We start from the raw sequence: 18,284 nt of genomic DNA, 5'->3' as shown, positions 1-18,284 counted from the left end.
CCAAAGGAACTTTTTGGCCAACCCAATATGCTATATAAGGCATAAGAGCATATCATTTACATATAAAGAGCCCTTCTGAATCACTAAAAGGAAAAATAAATCAATAAAAATCCCTATAGAAAAACTGGGACATCAATAAGCCTTTCACAAAAGAAATAAACCATCTAAAACACATAGATTTTTTAAAACTACCCAAAAAAACTTCTATATAAACTGTAACTATAAAAAATAATAACCATAGTTTTACTAGTAATCAAAGAAATGCAAAATAAGTAAGACGATTTTTCACCATATTTGCAAAGATTAAAAAGAATGGTAATGCCCAGTGATGGTGAGAGTTTAGGAAAATAGGCACTCTCATTCACTAATGAGAACAGTTAAACTGGTATAATCTCTCTGGAAGATAATATGGCAATACACATTAAACAGCTTAACATCACCATACTTTTACTTAGTACTGCTTTCTAGAACTTCATCCTAATAATCCAAAAAGTGTTTGAAGATATACATGTATGAGTGCCTGTGCGTATATTTACATACATAAGGATATTCATCTAAGCATTATTCAGAAACTGGAAAATCTACGCGGCAAATAAGAAAAGATCCATTAAGAATATCATGATTGGTCCATATGATGAACTACAATGCAGCCATTAAAAATTAGGGCTTCCCTGGTGGCGTAGTGGTTGAGAGTCTGCCTGCCGATGCAGAGGACACGGGTTTGTGCCCCAGTCCGGGAAGATCCCACATGCCGCGGAGCGGCTGGGCCCGTAAACCATGGCCACTGAGCCTGCGCGTCCGGAGCCTGTGCTCCGCAACGGGAGAAGCCACAACAGTGAGAGGCCCACGTACCACAAAAAAAAAAAAAAAAAAAAAAAAAAATATTATATTGTATTAGAATATTTATGGATATGAGGAAGTACTTATCATATATTGGTAAATTCATTAAAATTACAAAATATGTATATCAATTTAAAGAAAGAACAGATACCAGACTATTAACAGTACCTGATATCTCTGAACATGGAATTGTATCTTTCCCTTCTTTATTGTGTTTTCTAAGTTTTCTACATAGAACACCTATTATTCTTGTGAATAGTGTTTTCATAATGTATTTTTTCCTAAGAGCTCTTGATAGTTTCAAACTATTAAACAACTAAAATTATTTCAAAATGAAAACAATCTATTTACTTAACATTACAAGAAAATGTCCAGCTTAGAAACACCGTCTTTAGAAAGAAGATAAAAAGAAATTACCTTCATCCCCAAAGTAGAACAGACCAAGTCAATGATAGCACTAAGTTGGTTGCTATGGAAGTACATAGCAACCAACAATAACATCTCCCCAAAAGAAGCAGAGACGCCTGAAGTACTGTTGAAACAGAAAAGAAAATATGAATTTCCAAAGAAAGGGATAAGAAAAACTTACTTAGCTAACTGAAACAAAAAGTCGTCTTACCTTTCAAAATAAGCTTCTTCTTTTATCATCCAACTTAGCCACACTACCATTAGCTGCTCCTGTTCAGGCGTACTATATAAAACATATCAGAAGTCACTGGTTTAAGTCAGATATATTAGCATAAGAATAAAACATCATTCTGGAATTATTTTTGATAGAAATTATTTTTTCCTCAAAATAATGGCTTGTTGAATTGGCCATTAATTGTCATTGAGATATGAAGCAGTTCTACAAAAGAAGAATGAGAACCTTTACTTTTCTCTATGAATATGAACAGTCAAACCCTCTCAAAGTCTCAGTTACTGCATTTGAAGGTTGGAGAGAGTAAACGTCCTCACATTCCTTGGAAAAACAAAGGTCCTTTGGGATTAAAATGTTAGGATAACTGTACATACTAACAGCTGATACTTATTTCATATAGAAAAAAATCTAGTGTTAAAACTTAATCATCAAAAAGTCACAAACTGAGTACAAGGACAGTAATAACTCAGACCATCTTTTACCTGGAAAATGAAATTTAGTTTATAGAAGCATTTTGAGCAGAACTCAAAATGACAGAGAAAAAAGTGATCACTATTCAAAAAGTAAAAAGAAACAGGCAGGGGCTCATCAGATATGAAAAATGGTTATAAAAACACACCAACAAGAATGACTTGTTTAAAGGGAATAATTATGATTTTTAAAAATAATTTAAAAAAAAAAATAATAATTTTCATTGATCTCCTTCTACTTCATTGCAGTGTAAACAGGTAAAACGAAAAGCAACTACAAAGCCTGCTACCCAAAGCTAAGAAAATTAAAAAGGTCACTCTCAACCACACCTAAATCATTCCACTAATAAAAGACAGTGTTATGTAGTAGAAAGATTACAGCTTTAGAGCCTGCCAGATCGGAGTGGGAATCCCATCTCTGCTAATCACTGTTAGTGTGACCCTGAACAAGAAATTTAAATAATCTTTTTGAACTTTAGCTTTCCTATGTATAATATAAAGATAAAAATACCCACCTTACAGAAGTAATGAGGATTAGAGACAATGCTTAGAAATTACTTCAGGTTTTATATATATATATAAAACTGAATCACTTTGCTATACACCAGAAACTAACACAACATTGTAAATCAATTATAATTTAATAAAATAAATTTTTTAAAAAAGCAAGGAACTACTTCAGGTAAAGAGAAAAGAAAGTACTTCATTTCACGTACTTAATTTCATACCTTCCTGAAACACACAATTCAAACTACATTAAAGGGATTTTCTTAAAAGGCATAAATGCATAGGATGATGATGAGGGACAACAACACAAAATATTGGAAGACAGAGCCAATACAGATGAGTGACAACTGACTTAGCAGACCCGAGAAAGCAGAATACTAAACTGACAGGTGGGAAAACCAATCTACCACTTACACCACAGAATCCCCAAAGGCCTCAGAAACTGACAACTCCAGGCAGTTCTGGGAGTGAGAATGAAGACAGAAACTAAATATAGACAGTCTATATGAGCAGTAGACCTCCAAATCACCTCCATTCTACACACCTAGATGAATACCCATCCCCCAGTAGAGAGGAGACTAGAGATCTATTCTCTGGATATAGTAAAAGAGGGTGTCTCTGAACTGACGGACAATCAGGGATATCTAGAGCACCTTTCTGAAAGTAGAAGAATTATGTGAATGCTTATACTGCAGTCTGAGACATCCCAGCCCTTAACCCTCACTTTATTTATAGGCCTCCACTCCCCAAGCAAGACAATAGTCTTCTCTAAGACTCTGAAAAGCCCAAGAGTTTCCCATCTATGCATTCAGAAGTTCTAACCTGCTTTTTAGTTTCCCACTCTTAAATATGAACAGACAATCAAGAATTACCAAACTTGAAAAAAAGCTTCTAACTTGAAAAATATAGAACAAAAAAAGGCAGAAAAAAAGAAACTTAGAGAAAAGAAACAGAATAAGTAAAACCCCTTCAATCATTTTGATTAATATCAGAGAAACCATGCCACGATGAAGCAGTAGACAGTATAAAAAAGAAACAGGGCTTCCCTGGTGGCGCAGTGGTTGGGAGTCCGCCTGCCGATGCAGGGGACGCGGGTTCGTGCCCCGGTCCGGGAGGATCCCACGTGCCACGGAGCAGCTGGGCCCATGGGCCATGGCCGCTGGGCCTGCGCGTCCAGAGCCTGTGCCCCGCAGTGGGAGAGGCCACAGCGGTGAGAGGCCCACGTACCGCAAAAAAAAAAAAAGATCAGAATAAAAAAGAGCTCTTAGAAATTAAACACTAAATAGGATTAGAGGACAAGGTTGAGAACAAATCCTAAAAGGCAGTATAGGCAGTGTCTTTCTGAGGTGACTGAAATGTTCTAAAATTACATTGTGGTAATGGCTGCATGATTTTGTAAATATACTAAAAACTATTATATTGTTTATTAAGTTGTACACTTTAAAATGGGTGAATTTTATGGTATGTAAATTGTGTTTCAATAAAGCTGTTTTTTAAAATGCAGAACAAGACAAAGATAAGGAAAATAAGAAAGAATAAGAAAATAAGATGATAATTTTAGGAAGTCCAATATGCAAATAAGAGGAGGTTTCAAACAGAGAAAACCCATGTGGTAGACATTACCAACAAACTAGTTCAAGAAAATTTCCTAGAACTGAACACTGTGAGTTCCCAGGTTAAAAAGGCTAACTAAATACCTAGGATAAGGGCATTCCCTGGAGGTCCAGTGGTTAGGACTCAGAGCTCTCACTGTCAGGGCCCTGGGTTCGACCCTGGTCGGGGAACTAAGATCCCACAAGCCATGTGGCGTGGCCAAAAAAAAAAAAAAAAAAAAAAAAACCTAAGATGAAAGACAAAACAGACCCATACAAAGGCATATCATCCAGAAATTTCAAAACCCTAGGGACAGGGCTTCCCTGGTGGCACAGTGGTTGAGAGTCCACCTGCCGATGCAGGGGACACGGGTTCGTGCCCCGGTCCGGGAGGATCCCACATGTCACGGAGCGGCTGGGCCTGTGAGCCATGGCTGCTGAGCCTGCGCGTGCGGAGCCTGTTGCTCCACAACAGGAGAGGCCACAACAGTGAGGGGCCCGCGTACCGCAAAAACAAAACAAAACAAAACAAAACAAAAAACCCTAGGGACAAAAGGCTAATCCTACATGACTCCATATTTAAAAAGAACAAGCCACAAAAAGGACCAGGAATCAGAATGTCATCAGATTTCTCAACAGTAACATTGGAAGTTAGAGGACAATAGAGCAAGACTTTCAAAATCCTCAAAGGGAATTATTTCCAACTTAGAATTCTATACCCCATCAAACTATCAATCAAGTGTCAAAGCAGAATAAAGACATTTTCAGACATACCCAGTCTTAAAATAATTCACCTCTCACATACCCATTCTAAAGAAGCAAAATGAGGGAGGAAATTTAAAAAGATGGAGGGACTTCCCTGGTAATCCGGTGGTTAAGACTCCATGCTCCCAATGCAGGGGGCCCAGTTCGATCCCTGGTCAGGGAACTAGATCCCATATGCTGCAAATAAAAGATCTCACATGCCACAACTAAAGATCCCACATGCTGCAACTAAAGATACCGCATGCCACAAGGAAGATCCCGAGTGCCTCAACTAAGACCTGGCACAGCCAAATAAATAACTCAATAAGTAAATAAAAGAAAAAAGTAAAAAGATGGAGACATAAGATGCAGGAAACAGAAGACCCAACAAAGGACAGCTGAAGCAAGTCCCCAAAATAATAGTGAAGAGCAATTCCCAGATGAGAGCTGTGTACCAGGTACAGAGGTAGCCAGTTCAGATGGGAGGTCAAAATGTTCCAGGAGAGATTTCCTCAAGAAAATGAAACTGGCAGAATATCTAATGAGTCTGAACATCTTGAGAGGAGGTTTAGATTGGCAGAGAGTTTGAGATCGCATTAATGTAAGCACACAAAATACAGAGCAAATGAAAAACAAAGAACAAAAACACAGGATAATTATTAATGGAGAAACAAGTTTTGCAAAAGAAAAGTAATCATCTACTGCTTGGTTGAGCTTCCAATAGTGTAACATAAACAACTATGTATTGGTCAAAGCAAAATAATAACTGTACTGGGAGAATGGGAAGATAGAAAGGATGTGTAGATATGTTGAGGACAGAGAGAAAAGAGAGAACTAATTCCTTATTCTCATAGTGGGAAGTCAACAAATACTCCTAAAACAAAAAATCAGGATGTAGCGAATACAAACATGTTAATAAAGATGTGGTAGTAAAAACCAAAAGAATCAGCTGAAAGAACTGAAAGAAGCTGCTTCTAGGGAAGGGGAAACAGGGAGAGGGGGGAATAAGGACTACAATTTGCCTCAAATCTTGAAGAACTCTTTTGACTCCTTTAAACAATGTGTACATGAAACTTTGATAAAGACAAATAAAATAACTGGCATACAAGAGATGCTACTGATATCCCTTTATTAAATAATACCAATGTCCCTATCTTAGACCATTTTGTAGTAAGCTCCTAATTAATTTTATACATGTGTTTTAATAAATAAACAAAAGCAGACCTTGAGAAAATAGTACAATTATATAGTTGGGTACCTGACAAGTGTAGAAAAGGCCAGGAGCATACAAAAGGAAAGTGAAACAAAGCGAACCCCAGCTGGTGTGGCAGGAGGACGGCTTGTCATCAACTGCAGTAATTGCTCAGCTTCTTCCTCAGTTGGTCTAAAAAAGGAATACATTATTAGGTTTTGCTTTTTTCAGATGAGAGAAGGAAGAAGGGACGTCTCAACAGTTTAACCTTTCAGATACAAATCTTGAGCTTTATAATGTACCTCACTATTTATAAAATCTTTAATATCTTAAGACGTCAAAAGCAAAACTGTTGAATTCACAACCAGTGTTTTTCCTCAGACACAAATACAGGTAGTCCCTACTTTGCACAGTAGTGTGGGACCATAAAAATAACGATGCAAGCTGAAACTGCATCAAGATCTTAATAATCAATGGGGAAAATTACAGCTGTTCCACAACTTTTAAAATTTTTGTCAGGACATTAAAAACTGTTGGTTACAATGAATAGGGAAATTTTTTTAAATAGTAAAACTAATATTTATACAGCATTCTATAATTGGATATGTTAGAAACATTGGGAATTAAAGTGTTTTCTTTGTAAAAGATTTATCAAGAGTAGTTTGAACAGCCCTTGCCATCTTCTCATTGTATAACTTATAATATGGAGTGAGCATCTTCTCTAAGCCTTGATGAATTATCATACCCCCTTCTAAGTTTGGATCAGCTTCCAATATTTTATCCTTTGTACTTCCAGTCATGAAATATCTGAGAATTCCTTTAATGTGAAGATTTTTGTCAGCATCAGTCCTCTGGGTCTTCATCCTTTTTGTCACAATGACTTTCCTCAAGTTCGTCTTCACTAAGTTCACCTGGCTACGTATCTGGGGTCTCTCAAATGGCAGCACTGTCAACATTCTCACAGTCAGCTGTTTCTTCTATTTACGTTTGGCTCAAATGTCACTTCCAGCGTTAACTACTTTCTTTGCTACACTTTCATTTTTATTGGCCAATTCCCTCTTTCAATTATCCATTTCTGTAAAATATCACATGGGTTTATTCACTGAGAGACAAGGAGATGATACTACTACTCACTTTGCTGTCTGTTCATGAACTGAGTAATACTTGTACATTGACTAGTTACTGAAAGATTTTAAAAGAAATGATGTGATTGGTCACTGCTCATGATGTGCCTCTTTTATTTACACAGTGATTTGTGGCTTAAAAAGCTCTCAGCAAAGTTTGTACTTTATACAATAATTTGGTTAATGTATCATGGTAGTTGTTGAGGGAGCAGTGTTATTTAACTAAAGTGTGGTAACTGAAACTCATGTTAACAGAGACATGCAAAGTGAGGACTATATGTATAACAGTTGAGGACAGTATTCAAAAGGATGTAGTCCAGTGACTAAGAAATCTCGTGCTTAATAATCGCATCATATCAATTTTAAACAATCTATGATCTCAGTTGTAAAAGGAAACACAGAACACATTTACTTCAACTAGCTGCATGGGCTAGGTAAAGGATAACTCACAGATCGCTCATGATAGTCATGTGAAGCTGTGGTAGAGTCATAGGTTTCTTAACCTGCTCTCGCTCCTCCCATATTTACATAATTCTATTTACAATCAGACCAAAATAGATGGATAAATCCCAGCTAGGAATGTTTGCCTGAGGCCTTCATTCTTGATATAGGCGAGCTCACTACCTAAGCCCAATAGAAAACCCAAATCCTCTGAATAAAAGGCCTGTGGCTCACTTTCTTGGGATTAGAAACAAGAAAGTAAAATGACAAAAAGGTAAAATATCAAATTATTGAATACTTGAGTCCAGCGATCCCCATCAAAGCACAGTACAGACGTAAGAGTGCACTGGCTTTCACAACATGCTCTTCTTTCAGCCCCGAATACACAGACACATTGGGCTCCATCTCCACATCAGCTTCTTCCACAATGCGGGTACTTCTTACTGTGGGAAGAATGCCCATCAACTCCAGAAGAAGCTGCCTTCTCATTTGCCAAAGGACAGAACTACTGGTCTCTCTTTTTCTCTGTAAGGGAAAAATATGGGCCACAAAAGAAAGAAAGCATGGAGCACTTACTAAGTCAGAAGGAAGTTCAAACAAAGCTCTCCACTTAAACACTTGAAACTGATCCATTTGAGGAGGCTGAGGCTATCATAACTGCAGAATCTCATTTTAATCCATCCAGCAAATTCAGTGGATTTGACAAATACTCTACTCACCCTAATTTGGACTGGTTGTACAGAAAATACTAAATTAATAACAATTTGAGATGTAAAACATCATGTAAATGATGCTTTCAAATACATAATGACTAGTGGAGTCATATGTACAAAGTGCTCAGATTGTGAAGACACAAGGGCTTGAGTGGAAACAAAAGCTCTACTATTAATTGATTATGTACTTTTAGGCATATAAGTTAACCTCTCTGAACCCCTTGTCTTAAATGACAAGGAGATGAATATCTTATTAATAATATTTAACTCCCAGGAGTGCTCTAATTAGGAGTTTACAAGTCTACCCCCCCCCCCAGTTCTTCAGGCAGGGATAATGTCCAGTCATCTCTTACTCATCAGGGCCTGACATATTGTGCCTGACATACAGCAAGCGTTCAATATTTGTTAAATAGATGAATGAACAAAGATAATAAATATGAAAGCAGTTCTAAACTGTAAAGGACTAGGCAAAAGTTAGTTATTATTTTTAGAGTGTTTCAAAGTAAAATATGGTAAGCCTGTTTTATTAATGATATAAGGTTCAAATAAGAAAAGTTTATTGCACACAAAGAACAATTACAAACAAGCGGATCATACCAGGTGCTTAGCACAGTGCCTGACATATAGAAGGAATACTAGAAACATTCACTTCCTTTTCAAAAGCAAAGTTTAAAATTAGTTTTCAAATGGGCTAGAAGTAAAGTAAAACTTGGATACAGAAAAGTATGGTGAATTCATGGCATAAAAAAAATAGACTGGGGGCTTCCCTGGTGGCACAGTGGTTGAGAGTCCACCTGCCGATGCAGGGGACACGGGTTCGTGCCCCGGTCCAGGAGGATCCCAGATGCCGCAGAGCGGCTGGGCCCGTGAGCCATGGCCGCTGAGCCTGCGCATCTGGAGCCTGTGCTCCGCGGCGGGAGAGGCCACAGCGGTGAGAGGCCTGCGAACCACAAAAAAAAAAAAAAAAAAAAAAAGACTGAAGAAGGGTCTAAGCAGTATACATGTTACTGTCAAGCTCACTGACCTCAACAAGTTAAAAACCATTCTGAATTAGTTTCTTCGTAGGGACAGGACTCTATTCACAGAGTTACCATGAGATGTTTTTTGAAAAAGTACAATATTTTGCAAGTTAAAAACTGTTGCAAAATATAATATATATTCATCAATGGATGGATAAACGTAGTAGATACATACAATAAAATACTAGCCTTAGAAAGGAAGGAAATTCTGACACATGCCACAACATGCATGGACCTTAAAAACATAATGCTAGGGACTTCCCTGGAGGTGCAGTGATTAAGAATCCCCCTGCCAAAGCAGGGGACACGGGTTCGAGCCCTGGTCCGGGAAGATCCCACATGCCATGGAGCAACTAAGCCCACGCGCTGCAACTACTGAAGCCCGCGCACCTAGAGCCTATGCTCTGCAACAGGAGAAGCCACCACAATGAGAAGCCCGCACACCACAATGAAGAGTAGCCCCCGCTTGCCGCAACTAAAGGAAGCCCACGCACAGCAAAAAAGACCCAATGCAGCCAAAAATAAAATAAACATTATGCTAAGGAAAATAAGCCAAACTCAAAAAGAGAAATACCACTTATACGAGGTACCTAGAATGGGCAAATTCATAGAAACAGAAAGTAGAAAAGAGATTACTAGGCGCTGGGAGGAAGGAGGAATGGGAAATTATTGTTTAATGGGTACAGAGTTTCTGTTTGGGATGATGAAAAAGTTCTCAAAATGAATAGTGATGTTGGTTGCACAACACTGTAAATGTACTTAATGTCACTGAACTGTACACTTAAAAATGATTCAAATGGTAAATTTTACATTATGTATATTTTACCACAATAATATAATAATAATAATAATATACACACACATATTAAAATTACAGACTACAATAACAACTTGTATTGATGACCTAATGTAGCAACCTCACGTAGCAGTTCTCACGTGGCTGACCCAGAAACCTGGAGATTACCAATATTCTTTTGGGGGTCCAGAAGGTCAAAAATATTTCCTTAACATTACAGATCTTTTTCACTCATTTTCCCACAAGTATACAGTGCAGTTTTTCCAAAGGCCGGACATTAAAGAGACTTGCAAAAATGCACAATGATACCACTCTTTTCAGTAAATTTTTGTTTTGGAAAATACGGTTATTTTTCATTAAAAAAGTATGTTATAGTCACATTTAATGAGATTATTATTGTTATTTTTCAATGAATTATAAATAAATATTTCAAAAACTGCAGTTTTCATTTCTAGTATGGTAAATATCAATAGATAAAATCCTATACAGGGACTTCCCTGGTGGCGCAGTGGTTAAGAATCCGCCTGCCAATGCAGGGGACACGGGTTCGAGCCCTGGTCTGGGAAGATCCCACATGCTGTGGAACAATTAAGCCTGTGCGCCACAACTACTGAGTCTGCAGTCTAGAGCCTTCAAGCCACAACTACTGAGCCCACGTGCCACAACTACTGAAGCCCATGCACCTAGAGCCCATGCTGTGCAGCAAGAGAAGCCAAAGCAATGAGAAGCCCAGACACCACAGCGAAGAGTAGCCCCCACTCGCCGCAACTAGAGAAAGCCTGCATGCAGCAACAAAGACCCAACACAGCCAAAAATAAATTAATTAAATTAAAAAAAAAAAAAGCCCATACAAAAGCTCTTTGGAGTTCTCAATGATTTATTTTAAATGTTAGGAGGTCCTGAGACTAAGAAGTTTGAGAACCACGGACTTAACGACATCATTCTAAAAGTGTTTCTTCCTCTCTTACTAACTACTAAAATAGCCTGATCCTTGGTCTATACACGTATTTCTCCCTCACCTGCTGTCCACTTCGGATAAAAGTTCCAAACCAAGTCCGGACTTTCGCATTTGTTCCAAGAAGTAAACCACTAACAAAACAAACCAAGTCACTCACTCCGTCTTCACTAGCTTCATTTTTAGTATGATCCAAGGTCAAAGCCACTCCAAGACCTGGCAAGTGACATTCTTCCACCTAACAGAGCAAAGAAAACAAACTGAATTCAGTATCATAAGGAAAAGGGCCAGGATGAGCCAGAATCTAAAGCATCTAAAGTTTAGGGGAGGACATAACACAAAATATAAAAACCCACAGAAGAAGGTAATACATCCAGTCTATAACTATAATTCCAAATCTCTATAATATTCTAAAACCATCTTGAGAAGAGTTCCTGGTCCTAATATAAAGGCTTTTATCTCACAAAAATAATAAGATCTCTTACCACCATGCCTCGGACCTTCAGGGCCTGAGAAGGATTCATTTTACATAAGAAGCGTAAGGCATCCGTCCTCCGCCTTCCTCCAAGACTCTCTTCATCTTGTCGTTCTCCATTTTTGATCAGGCCCCTACAAACTGAACATTTAATAGGCTCTATTACCTTAAGCTTTGTAAGTAGGATATCAGAAACAATTTTTTCAGTCTTGAGAATCGCTCATTTATGCAGATTAGACACTACAGAAGAAAATGATCAGGAAACTTGAAAACATAGCAATAGAAACTGATCAAAATAAAGCCAAGAGTGAAAAGAGACTCAAAAAAATGAACTGTGACCTGTGGAACATCAAATAGTCAAACATACTTGTAATGTCTCAGAAAAAGAGAATGAAAGACAAATATATATATTTGAAGAAATTTTTCCAAACTTGATGAAAACTAAAAACCCAGAAGTTCAATAAATCCCAAGAAGGATAAACACTAAGAAAATCATACCAAGACACATCATAATCAAATCTCTGAAAACCAGTGATAAAGAGAAAATCTTAAAGGTAGCCAGAAGGGATAAAAAAAAAATATAAACAAATAAAAGTAGCCAGAGGAAAAAAAGGAACATGTACAAAGGAATAAAGATAAAAATTACCAAAGACAACAGAATGACATCTTTAAAGAGCTGAAAGGTCAACCTAAACCTATCGTGTAATATTCAGTAAATCTCTTAGAAACAAAAGGGAAATATTATCAATACCTCCATTTTTCAAATGAGAAGTTAAGTATCTTGATGGAGATCACACAGAGAGTGAGTGACAAGGTTAGAAATTATGCCCCCCAGGGCTTCCCTGGTGGCACAGCAGTTAAGAATCTGCCTGCCAATGCAGGGAACAGGGGTTCAAGCCCTGGTCCCGGAAGATCCCACATGCCGCGGAGCAACTGCGCCCGTGTGCCACAACTACTGAGCCTGTGCTCTAGTGCCCGCAAGCCACAACTACTGAGCCTGCGTGCCCCAACTACTGAAGCCCACGTGCCTAGAGCCTGTGCTCCGCAACAAGAGAAGACACCACAATGAGAAGCCCGCGCACTGCGACAAAGAGTAGCCCTCACTCGCTGCAACTAGAGAAAGCCCGCGCACAGCAACAGAGACCCAGTGCAGCCAAAAATAAACAAATAAAAATAAATAAATAAATTTATTAAAAAAAAAAAAAAGAAATTATGCCCCCCAGATCCAGCATCTTTTTCTGCTTGACTCTCAATTCACAAATTACCTTGCTCAATAAATGTAATTTTGATTTCACTCAGACCCAAACAACAATCTTCAGTCACTAGCAGTTTGAAATAGTGGTGAAAATTTCAGTTGATTTTTCTCAATTTCTACCCTATACTTTTCTGCAAGCTGATAGCAATAAGGTTAAAAAACAAAGGTCTGATTGCTGGTATTTCTGATTACGTATATCTCGTACTGCTCTTTGGCTATTTCACAGATATATGTTCTCTCCCCTTTGTTCACGGAACACAGGGATTATATATTCTATTTCTTTAGTATTTTTTACTTCCCTATTATAGCACTGGTGACGAATGGCCAAAAAAAAAAATTTTGCTGCATACTCACTGCACTTAAATCTGTAACCTCAAAACAATTTTGAATTCTCTAAACTCAGCATTTCTACAATGAATACGCACTAATAAATTTTCAAAAAATAAAATCTCAAATAAAACCCTATAAGTGTTTCTTCTTAGCTCAAACAGTAGGTCCTAGGGACTTCCCTGGTGGTGCAGTGGTTAAGAATCCGCCTGCCAATGCAGGGGACATGGGTTCGAGATCTGGTAAGATCCCACATGCCAAGGAGCGGCTAAGCCCGTGTGCCACAACTACTGAGCCTGTGCTCTAGAGCTCGCGGGGCACAACTACTGAGCCTGCATGCCACAACTACTGAAGGCCGCAAGCCTAGAGCCCGTGCTCCACAACAAGAGAAGCCACCGCAATGAGAAGACCGCACACCATAACGAAGAGTAGCCCCCACATGCAGCAACTAGAGAAAGCCTGCACACAGCAAAGAAGACCCAACGCAGCCAAAAATAAATAAATTTATTAAAAAAAAAAAAAAAAAGGTCCTGTACATGCCCAAGCAAATCTCTTCAATATCCCATTTTAAAATTACACTTACCTTCATTAAAACTATCAGGAACATTGGCCACCAACAGACACAAGAACCAGGCACCATTTCTAACATGGAGCAAGGCTTCAGCTACATCAACTATAGGAAGCAGGGATGGGAGCTCTATAAGAAAACAAAATCAGTGTTACTACTAAGGAGGGATATTTCATTGTATCATACATTAAACATCTTTTGACATTTCACCAATGTCATTTAAAAGTAATTAAAGTACTTTCTTTTCATAGTCTAGAGTTGAACTGTCCAGTAGGATAGCCAGTAGCCACATGTGACTATTTAAATTAAAATCAAATTAAATTACAAATAGTTTCATTCCTCAATCACACTAGCCACATTTCAAGTACTCTATAACCACATGTGGCTAGTGGCTACTGTACTAGACAGCACAACACAGAACACTGTCATCGCTGTGGTGGACAGTGTTGGTCAAAAGAGTTACTTTCATGAAAATTTTCTCTGCATTTTTATGTCCTCTATCTTTTAATTCTGATCATGCATACCTATTATAAAGAGCCCAGAAAATACAAAAAGTGCAAAGAATATAAATAAAATCAGCTCTAATCCCATCACTCAAAGTTAGTAATTTGAAAGATTTTATTTTAATCCCCCTATGGGTATTACTTTTAACAAAACTGGGATTATATTCTACTTACCATTTTGCCACTTGCTTTTTTCATTTAACATATTGTGAACATTTTCCAAAAGGATTAAATTTCTTCAAATACACCACTTTAATGGCTGCACAGTATGCTATACTATAGAAATAATATAATTTACTTAATCATTGTCCTACTATTAGTCATTTTTGACCTAAACTTTTAAGGTACATTCTTAATTAGGTGAACCTTAAAATAGCACAACACTCCAGGTTAAGAAGTTACACAGTATCATTTAACAAGAAACTATATCTGAAATTTATCTTAGCACTCATTATAGTACCTGCTTGTAAAATACAAAGTACATCTGCAGCTTCCTCCAAATAGACTGGACTCTCAAATAGCTCAGATGACTTGAAAAAAAATTCTCCACTAGACTCAGATACCTTTCAAAAAAAGAAAGAAAAAAGAAATGATGAATTCTCTTAATTTCAGGTAATGAATTAGACCCCTTACTATTTTTGTAATTATTTTTTGAGCTTACAGACCATGTCTCTTAATAAGTCATTAATATACTACAGTAGAATATGCAGTACTGGATGAACGTACCAATTTAACCACAATTAGTCAAGTCACATTGTTATTCCAGACATGCAATATGAGTCTTGATAATTTATATCTATACAAATATTTGGAGACATCTGGAATTAAAGATAAGACAAGCCAAAGAAATGAACTAAGAATGCTACCTACATAAGTTGTAGTTCAAAAAAAAGCTAAAAAACTATAAACTTAAAGCAGTATAACAGCTATAAATTCATGTTCTAAATGAAGTGTGGGAAAAACAAAGAATAAAAATTTAAGTCATCAAAAGTACCAACCAGCTTTTCTGAAAATTTCCTACAGAAGTTTCATTGCTACATCTCCCATATGCTGAAGGGTGCTGAACTGAAAAACTGGAAACCGCTCAGAGGAGGCAGGTCACTTATTTCATTAGAGGCATCAAGTACAGTATTAAGAAAAAGATGTAGGAAAATATTAGTTAAAATTAAAGACTGTCAAGAATTCCCCGGCAGGGCTTCCCTGGTGGCGCAGTGGTTGGGATTCCGCCTGCCGATGCAGGGGACGCGGGTTCGTGCCCCGGTCCGGGAAGATCCCACGTGCCGCGGAGCGGCTGGGCCCGTGAGCCATGGCCGCTGAGCCTGCGCGTCTGGATGACTGTGCTCTGCAACTGGAGAGGCCACAACAGTGAAAGGCCCGCATACCGGAAAAAAAAAAAAAAAAAAAAGAATTCCCCGGCAGTTCAGTGGTAAGGACTCTGTGCTTTCACTGCTGATGGCCCGGGTTCGATCCCTGGTCAGGGAACTAAGAGCCTGCAAGCCACATGGTGTGACCAAAAAAATAAGAAAAATCAAAAATAAAAGAAAAAGAAAAAATTAAAGACTATCAGTATAGTAGAAAAGAGCTGAAGTAAATAACTTTGTAATAGAAAAAAAAATTAAGATTTGTAACACATCTTAAAAACTATCTAGAACTAACTAAATCCGCCCCCCCATCAGTATTTTCTTCGGAAACAGAATTTAGGTTTTTTTGGTCCACAATTGATAAAACTAAACTTTATTTATTATAAATTAACTAACCTTGAGAGTCTCAAAGTACAAAACATTTGCTTCTCAAACTCTGGGCCCAATCTTATATAAGACATCTTAATATGAAGATCCAATTTAGTTCTCTGTATGGTAACTCCTAACATTCACAAATTTAAAATTCAGAGTTTCAATTAACCATTATCACCCAAAAGTCCATGACCTAAAGTAACCTATGTACACCCAAAACTAATATAACATTGCAAATCTTCAATAAAAATAAATAAATAGGGACTTCCCTGGTGGCGCAGTGGTTAAGAATCTGCCTGCCAATGCAGGGGACACGGGTTCGAGCCCTGCTCTGGGAAGATCCCACATGCCGCAGAGCAACTAAGCCCGAGTGCCACAACTACTAAGCCTGCGCTCTAGAGCCCATGAGCCACAACTACTGAAGCCTGCGTGCCACAACTACTGAGCCCACATGCCTAGAGCCCATGCTCTGCAGCAAGAGAAGCCACCGCAATGAGAAGCCCACACACTGCAGGGAAGAGTAGCCCCCGATCGCCGCAACTAGAGAAAGCCCATGCAGCAACGAAGACCCAATGCAACCAAAAATAAATAAATAAAATTTTTTTTAAAAAATTTTTTAAATAAAAGAAAGAAAGAAAGAAAGTAACCTATCATTTTTCTGAGATGAGAGGTTGAATAGCCTTCTTTAGTATACAGGAACAATTCAGCCACCTAGTGAGTGAAGCTAGTCAAATATCCCACGTTCAATTCAGCTTTGATACTCCCCAGTCACCGTTACGTATGAGGTACATAATTCAATCAGTATCTAAAGGAATCTCACACATTTTTTTGGAATCACGTACATATTGCACAACACTTTATGGGAGAAATTACATCCTATAGAGATATTTTCAAATTTTGTCATTTATACAACTCTTGAGCTATATATCTTTCTAAATATCAAGAAGCCGTTGAATGGACTCCATACAGAAAAAAACCTTATGATAGAGAATGCAGAATAGGCATAAATTAGAGAAAACAGTAATTAGAAACAGCCTTTAAAAGCAGGCATTTAATATCCTTTCAAGCCTTTGAAAGGAAGACACTTACATAACAAATAGAAATATGTGTACGAGAGGATGCAACCTGCCTGCCTTCTTGCCTGTTTCTACCTTCTATGTGTAGACATCAAGTCATGCATATTTTGAGCTGTGATTAAAATAGACGCACCTTGTTCATAATTGCCAGAAGTTCACTAAGCACAAGACGCAATCGACGAGGTGAATCACTGTGTTCAAACTCTAAAGTCAGTCCATGCTGCAGCTGTGATACCAGGATGCTCTCTCCACTGCCTCCTCCAAGTTTATGCCTAATAAAGTACAAACGTGTAAAACAATTATGAGAACACTGGCATAGAAATAAAAGCATAAAAATGACCTTTTACAGAAATAATCTACAAAAGAATATATGAATTCTTTTCATATATTTCATGAGTGTATTACTTTTGAAATATTTTGTTTTTCTATTTCAGAGATTCACAACCTGTGTAAAGACTCCATTACAACTGACAGTTAACATCCACTTCCATTAACAACAGTGGCTCACTACTGGATCCACAATGGGGAGGAAGGACAAAACAAATGTCCAGAATTTGGGGGACTCAGTACAAGCTTAACAAGCCTCCTACAGGACTTCCCTGGAGGTCCAATGGTTAAGACTCCACACTTCTACTGCAGGGGGTGGGGGTTCCATCCCTGGTTGGGGAACTAAGATCCCTGGTCAGGGAACTAAGATCCTGCATGCTGTGTGGCAGAGCCAAAAAAAAATAAAAAATAAATAAAAATAAAAGCCCCTCAGGAGATTCCAATAAATCCTTCTACTCTAGGGGAACTTACCCTACCCCCTTCCCACTGAGAGTAATTAGCCTAATCAGTTTAGCCTGAGCACAACAGTGTATATAGCCAAAGTTCTCAGCACAACATTTTACAATATGGAATTCAAAAGACCCTAGAGGCCTTCTCTGGTGGCGCAGTGGTTGGGAGTCCGCCTGCCGATGCAGGGGACACGGGTTCATGCCCCGGCTTAGAAAGATTCCACATGCTGCGGAGCGGCTAGGCCCGTGAGCCATGGGCGCTGAGCCTGCGCGTCTGGAGCCTGTGCTCCGCAACGGGAGAGGCCACAACAGTGAGAGGCCTGCGTACCACAAAAAATAAAAATACAAAAGACCCTAAAATTTTAATTATAAATAAAAAATAACTTTAAAAAATGCTCTCCAGGGCTTCCCTGGTGGCGCAGTGGTTGAGAGTCCGCCTGCCGATGCAGGGGACACGGATTCGTGCCCCGGTCCGGTAAGATCCCACAAGCCACGGAGCTGCTGGGCCCGTAAGCCATGGCCGCTGAGCCTGCGCGTC

General features: G+C 38.4%; 1 protein-coding gene across 1 annotated transcript in view; it reads right to left on the bottom strand.

Annotated features, from left to right (window-relative positions):
• The window catches only part of INTS2 (integrator complex subunit 2), a 50,510-nt gene that overhangs the window by 31,668 nt on the left and 558 nt on the right, over positions 1 to 18,284 (bottom strand). Inside the window, exons 2-10 of the mRNA XM_060134283.1 lie at positions 17,104 to 17,242; positions 14,622 to 14,724; positions 13,674 to 13,787; positions 11,519 to 11,649; positions 11,098 to 11,271; positions 7,849 to 8,075; positions 6,052 to 6,177; positions 1,460 to 1,531; positions 1,258 to 1,372 (exon numbers count right to left, since the gene is read on the bottom strand). Coding sequence (XP_059990266.1) covers positions 1,258 to 1,372; positions 1,460 to 1,531; positions 6,052 to 6,177; positions 7,849 to 8,075; positions 11,098 to 11,271; positions 11,519 to 11,649; positions 13,674 to 13,787; positions 14,622 to 14,724; positions 17,104 to 17,242 — 1,201 coding nt within the window. The remainder of the gene's footprint in view (positions 1 to 1,257; positions 1,373 to 1,459; positions 1,532 to 6,051; positions 6,178 to 7,848; positions 8,076 to 11,097; positions 11,272 to 11,518; positions 11,650 to 13,673; positions 13,788 to 14,621; positions 14,725 to 17,103; positions 17,243 to 18,284) is intronic.

This window comes from Lagenorhynchus albirostris, chromosome 20, assembly GCF_949774975.1.
Source record: "Lagenorhynchus albirostris chromosome 20, mLagAlb1.1, whole genome shotgun sequence".
Taxonomy (NCBI): Eukaryota; Metazoa; Chordata; class Mammalia; order Artiodactyla; family Delphinidae; genus Lagenorhynchus; species Lagenorhynchus albirostris.
The sequence above is the reverse complement of the archived record's forward strand: the minus strand, read 5'-3'. Positions and strand labels throughout refer to the sequence as shown.